The sequence below is a fragment of the Porites lutea genome, chromosome 6 (genome assembly GCF_958299795.1).
Source record: "Porites lutea chromosome 6, jaPorLute2.1, whole genome shotgun sequence".
NCBI lineage: Eukaryota > Metazoa > Cnidaria > Anthozoa > Scleractinia > Poritidae > Porites > Porites lutea.
In genome coordinates, this window is record NC_133206.1 from 13,087,166 (window position 1) to 13,094,265 (window position 7,100).

General features: G+C 41.0%; 1 protein-coding gene across 1 annotated transcript; it reads right to left on the reverse strand.

The window, feature by feature from the left end:
- Nucleotides 1-365: 365 nt before the first annotated feature.
- On the reverse strand, nt 366-4,076 carry LOC140941898 (D-inositol 3-phosphate glycosyltransferase-like). The gene is made up of 2 exons (XM_073390901.1): nt 2,798-4,076; nt 366-638 (listed from the first exon to the last, which is right to left on the reverse strand). The coding sequence occupies exons 1-2, from the start codon at nt 4,074-4,076 to the stop codon at nt 478-480; spliced, it is 1,440 nt and encodes a 479-aa protein (XP_073247002.1). The 3' UTR covers nt 366-477.
- Nucleotides 4,077-7,100: the final 3,024 nt, after the last annotated feature.

A 7,100-nucleotide genomic window follows, 5' to 3' on the forward strand; every position in this document is an offset into this window, starting at 1 on the left:
GTTTGTCGTTACTTGCTGCAGTCATCAGTGGAGTGACCCCGTCATTGTCCCTTGAATCAACGTCAAGATCGAACGATAACAGCTTGTTGATAATAGATGTATTTCCACCTTGTGTAGCAGAGTGGAGCACACTGAACCCACCGTTATCTTTCAAAGATGGATCAGCACCGTTTTGTATCAAGATGTCAAAAGCATTTTGTTTGTCGTTACTTGCTGCAGTCATCAGTGGAGTGACCCCATCATTGTTCCTTGAATCAACGTCAAGACCAAGTGATAACAGCTTCATGATAATGGATGTACTTCCACCTTGTGCAGCGAAGTGGAGCAAACAGAAGCCATTGTTGTCTTTTAAAGATGGATCGGCCCCGTTTTGCATCAACATCTGAAAAGCATTTTGTTTGTCGTTGAGGGCTGCAGTCATCAGTGGAGTAACACCATTTTTATTTTGTGAGTCAATGTGAAATCCTTGAGACAGTATTAACTCGATGACTTCAGTGTTTCCAATGCTTGCAGCAGCGTGAAGCACCTTACCATCCTGAACTTCATATTTAGCTTTAAAATCACTTTCTTTTGAATCAGCTTGAACAGACTTTTAACAATGGACGAGACACTTTGCCCTTGGAGGACAATTTTCATTCCTAGAAAGAAATAATTGGGTATTTTAAAATCGGACAATGGGATTCGAGATTGCCGAAACACATTAAATCAAAATAATAATAATAATGATGATGATGATGATGTCGACTTTTTTTAGTACATCCAAAGGGTAAAGGCTCCGCGCGTAAAAACTTTTACTAGTACCAACAACCATCTTAAACTACTATTTACATTAGAGTGATTTTATTTGACCCGTGAAACAGATACCAACAACTAGTGAAATATAGCTACAAGTGAATAATAGAAGACAATGGAATTAGTACATAATAGTGCGTAATATTGTACTAACTATTTCACGGGTCAGGCAAAATCACTCTACTCTGTCGGAAGGAATACAACAATACGCAAGGTAACACAACGCAACAAAAGAGAGAGAGAAAAGCGGAGAGAAAGAAAAGAAAAAAGACCTGAGACGCTAAAAAGTACTTGATCCATACTAAAATCATGATTGAATAATACAACATTTCACGACACGGTAAATAGTTGCGGATATCAGGGGGCAATGCACAAGTATTGCAAAGAGAAGCAGCGGCGTTCTGATTGAAAGGTTTCTGTGAAATAATCCATGAAATTGCTATCATAGGGGGACTTAAAAGTCAGGAATAGAAATTGAAACTCAAGGCCGACTCAATTTTATGTTAAATGGTCCTTTAAAGATAATGCGGTCCTTCTTTGGTATTAGCTTGAATGGTCTCCAGATAAGCTTAAAAAGAGGAAAATCACCTTACCCTCCAAGTAGCAAAAGTTTTTGTACTTTTAACAGCACAGAAATGCATGCTTTAATATGCAGGCTTCCAGGGATGAAATCTAGGTAAAAACGCCCAAATCTTTAGTTCGAAAGGTACGAGAGAGGGGCTTTATAAGAAACAGGTGATGTGACAGCTGACAGTCACCACTTAAGCAAGTTACTTACGCTTGCGTTCTGAAGGTAACAAAATATCGCGATTTCGCCCAAAATGAAACGTTTGCTAGAGGGGGATTATTAGGTTCTGCTCCGAGTGGGGTAACCACCTAATCGTGGTGGGGCAGTTTGTGTGTCTTAATGGCCCCTATAGAGCTATGTCGGCTGGAGTCTTGGCCTGCTTAGGCCACCTATGCCGAAAAGGTCGAAGGACACCAGACAAAGAGTGACCTGCTAGTCCTCCAGGCTGGGCGTAGGGCTAACGACCCTGCCCCATAACAATAATTGTTGTAGAAACCGGAAACGTTGATAATGAGACAACACTAAATGGGGTTGTAGCTGCTGGGGCTTTAATGACGCTCTTGGGATAAAGCCATCCGGAAGCCCAAAGGCCGATAGGCCCCATAGTAGCCCCCAAGCGACAGGGGTTAATCAAAATCACTCTACTTTGTCGGAACGAATCCAACAATACGCAAGGTAACACAACTTTGTAACAAAAGAGAGAGGGAGAAGCGGAGAGAAAGGGAGAAAGAAAAGAAAAAAAGACCTGAGACCTTAAAAAGTACTTGATCCATACTAAAATAAAGGGATTGGATTAGTAATACTGCAGAGTGAAGAGAAAGTGGTGTACGAAAGTAGTGTAGGAGATGATGAGGTGCAACAGAGAAGAGTAGACATCGTGATGAGTGCGAGGGCAAAGGGAGCCTCGATGGAATGAGACACCAGAAGGTCAGAGAGCGAGAGAAAGACAAAAAACTACTCAAAGAAGGACTGTCGAGAAAGAGTGAAACAAAAACGGGGCGGAAGAGCTGCACGCGACAGAAGGGTTGGTCAGACAGTGTGGAGGCCTTATGCGGCGTCACAAGACATGATGATGGTGATGATGATTAGTATTATTTATACTTTTCAATTCATATGTCAATGCCAGACTGAAACAAACAGCTTTTAGTCTGTGCATAGTTACAAACACGCAGTTACAAATTAAGAAACCAGTGAAATAATAAGCAAAGTAAAGTACAAAAATAAACTGAACAGAATTTGAAAAAAGATAAAGAGAAACAATTTTGAAAAAGAAAAAAAAACTTGTTACGCTGTTTCTATCGTTTAGCTATTGGGCTGTTACCTTTCACACCATTACGGGTTTTCTACCAACCACACGGAACGTGGGAGTTAAATACTGAAAGGGCCTATAGGCTACATTAAAGCATTAAAATAACATCGATCAGATCGATACACTACCTTTAACATTATCAGCACAGCAGCTGTCACTCATCATCCTCAAAATGATGTCTTTGAATTGCTCACACTGTGTGTCCCAAGGGAATGTCTTGTTGTAGCTCTCTCTGAGTTCAATGGCGGTGATGAGTCTCTCCTCCGGCTTTTTCTCGTACAGAATTCTGATTTTTTCTGACCACTCCTTTGGATCTTCTGATTCAATGATGACAGACTTTCCACCATCAATTTTCTCTAACGCGTTAGCTATTCCAGATTCACTGGTAAGAAGAACAGGAACACCAGCAGAAATGGCTTCTAAGGCGATCAGACCAAAGCCTTCGGTACGAGAAAGCATAGCAACCAAGTCTGCTGCATAGAACATTTCTTTCACCTCATCTTGATTACAGTAACCACGTACTGTTAACTGCCTCCTTGTTATGCTTGTATTTTGCAGAAACCAGTGCATTATAAGGCTGTGTTGGCCTTCAGGTGAACCGACAAATGTCATCTTGAACTTCTCCCCAAGGGAACCTAATGCATTGGCAATAATATCATAACCCTTGAGCGCCAAATCTTCGTAAGATCCTCTCCCAAAGACAAAGACACTGAACTCGTCAGGACCATGCGAAACATTGGCAAGTTTCTGATCTGAAAGACTGACAAATTTATCGAAAATTCCAGGAGTGATGATGTGAACGTTTGTGTCTGGGAGACATCTGCTGTACTTTTGCTGGAGTCGTGAGCCGACAGCAACAACGGCGTTTGATTCTTTGCAGAGTTTGATTTCCTCTTTGTGCTTCTTCTCATTCTCTTCTACTGCATCTGTTTCCGTTTGTTTGTACTTTCCAAGGTCTTCGAAAAATACATGCACAAACTGTATCCATTTGCACTTTGTAATTTGTGTAATGAAGTAAGCAGGGGTGCCAAACTTTCGTCCATGGCCGATCACAACATCAGGATGTAAGAGCTCCGAAGGAGGAAGTCTCAGCGATTCCAGACGGTCACTTGTCCCCGGTATACTCTTTGCTGTTATTATATTCACACCATTTTTTCTAGCATCTTCTCTGTCCGATTCATTGCTATGGCAAACATAGCAGTGAATCGCAAAGTCCTCGCTTGATGCTTTAGCAAGATTTATGGCAAATTTTCTGTTGAAGGTAGCTAAACCTCCCTTACTTGAATTCCACTCCTCGCAAACAAACAAAACATTAATGTGCTTTGACTCAACTCTCTCTGACGCGCTTGGTAAAATGAAAAAAGGATCATGAGAACCTTTCTTCGCCCCTACAATCACAGCCCCCATTTTAACGAAGGATATTGCCTCAGTATATAAACTTCCCAAGCAGACGTTCGTAGTGGTTCGTCACGCGTTCCTGCCCCACCACAAACAGCGAACGCGTGATTAACCCCAAAGAACGTCTGCGTGGGAGGCTAAAATATAAACAATAATCGCCCAAAGGCGCTGCACGCACTCTAAACCTAATGTCGCCGACCATTGGGTGACATAGAATTTCATGTAAGAGTGAAACACAGACTCATTTGAACATTGTACACCTTTGAAAGACTTTCGTAACAAGAAAAATATAATGAGTACCATTTTCAAGTCGGGGCTGTATAGTAATTTAAAAATTCCACCATTATGAATAGAAATAAGCAAGTTAGCAATTCTAAGCAGGAAACGATTAGCATTATTTTCACGCACCCCTGGGAGTCTGTAAAACTAGGGTTGTTTCTGTAGGTACCGGAGCACAGTATATGTCATCACGCTCGAATAAATTACTTCGGTATCAACGCATAATTTGCCCAAATTATTTCCAAATGGAGAAATTAAAGCACTAGTTTCAAAAGGCAATAAACCAAACAAAATAAGAAACTAAGCAACAATTGAGTCCGTGGGTCAGTCCGTTGCCTCAAGTACAAAGGTCCACAGAGTCCACAGGTCCATAGAGTCCACAGGTCCACAGGTCCACAGGTCCACAGAGTCCACAGGTCCATAGGTCCACAGAGTCCGCAGGTCCACAGGTCCACAGGTCCACCGAGTCCACAGGTCCACAGGTCCACAGGTCCACGGAGTCCACAGGTCCACAGGTCCAAAGAGTCCACAGGTCCACGGAGTCCACAGGTCCACAGAGTCCACAAGTCCACAAGTCCACACCCTCACAAGTTTACACTTCTTCGGTCCACAAGTCCACATAGCCTGCATAGCAGACGCATGAAAGTAATATGGGCGCAAGAAATAACCTGACGCGCGCATGCAGGCTAAAATCCACATTGGGGGTCATGGCCGAGTTACATCAATTTATCACAGTCTTCGCAGCAATTTTAAGTGTATCAGGCAACGCTTCTTTGGAGAAGCGTTGCGTGAGACTCATGGCACTCATCTGGATCAAAGAAAAATTGTCATTGAAAATGCCATGGCGCCTTTCCATTTAATATCCACCCACCACCCCCCCTCCTCCTGCTATGGATGAGATTTTTGGAGGGGTCCCTTAAAACAGGAGTATTTGTCCGAAGGGTTCACAGAAGAATTCATGCACACTTTGTGAGGGGTCTTAAAATATACATATATACATAATCGAGTCGAGTATTTATTGACCATATAAGACATGTGTAATTGAAGAATTCATCAATTATGGTTTCTATAAAATGTTTATTAAAACATCAAATTTTGACACAATATCTGTTCCTAAAAAAGACGTTACAAAAATTGATATCAGGAAATGAAGTACTTAATTATGTTTAATTTCATTTCTAACGGTAACAACTCAAGGGTTATGTTATCTTTTTCTGGTTCTAACTAATATAACAGAGTCAACCATTCGCATCTAATTATAAACGACCATAACATATGCAAAACGTATAAAATATGCATTCACTCGCAAAATAAAGCTGGCGTGTAGCATAACATATTGACTGATCAGGACTTGTTTTTATCCGTTAAATGATGACCTCAATCGCTACCATTTTTTTACAGTCAGAAATCCATTATAAAAAACAACAATACTTTCAGGAAACACCACCCTCTTGCCGCTAAAATCATCTTACTTCTTACAAATTGTCATTACTTGAAGTAATCTTTTCCTTTCTCTGGCTCTACGGTGCAGTTACTGAAATAATAATTATTCCATTATGAAACTTTTGTTGTCGTCTCTTGCGGACTTAAATAGAAGTAGGAGGCGACTATATCTGATGGTTTTGAATTAGTGTTCTGAGTGTTTACCACTTTATGCTGAAATTTTTCACTCATAATATTTTTAGAAAAATCACACTCTGTGCTTGCAAGAATGGTACTATTTTCCCATTAACACTTGTTGTATTTTAGCACATCGATGTTTATTATCCTCCATTTCTTTGGTTTAATTGGTTATTACGAAATAAGTGATGTATTACTTAAGAAAAGTATCTCTCAATCAACGGAAGAATACTGAATTAGCAAAACCTTACTCCATGATGAAGCTCACTTTCAAACCTCTCTTTGAAGTTAAGGCCACAACGTATAGTAACATGCCCCTGACCACCAGCCGAACTTTTTGTCACTATTATTCCGGTAAAATGCTTGATTCTTTTTCCTTACGTTTAATCCTGAAAATAATGCCGGCATAATATGTAAAACTTTGATCTGATTCCACGGGTTCCGATTACAATTAATTGTTTTGTCATTATTTAGCTTAAGTTTGTCAGCCGTCATCCAAGTCTTGATGTGTAGAATGCAATCTTGTAATGCAGTTACCGCTTCTAATTCACTCGCACTAGAACCAGGCTTAAATGAGATATATAACTGGTTATCGTTTGCGTATGCAGTGTACGTATGCTGGGTATCGTCTGCGTATACATCTGGGAGGTGGCACTTCACTACCTCGAATAGCTTGCTGGCATAAATTGTAAAAAGCAGCGGCCCCAGACACGAATCCTTCGGTACACCATGAAGAAGAGAGAAATTCTCTGAGAAGCTCCCATTAAGTAATACAAGCTGTGATCTACCAGCCAGGTAGGATCCGAACCGTTGAAGTGTAGTATCTGCAATGCCAAAAGTTATCTGAAGACGACGGAGAAGTACAGCTTCATGATCTGCAGTGTCAAATGCTGAACTCAAGTCTAACAGCATCAGTAGAGTGACCCTCTGGTTATCCATGTTAAGCAAGATGTTATTTTGTACCTTAAGGGGGTCCGTCTACGTGCTATGGCCTGCTCAATAGGCTGACTGGAGCGTTGGGTACAGCTCTGATCGCACTAAATGCTCTTGGGTTTGGTTGTACACTGCTCTCTCCGTAAGCTTCGAAATAAATTGGAGATTTCTCACAGGTCTAAGATTTGAAAGGGAGGCTCT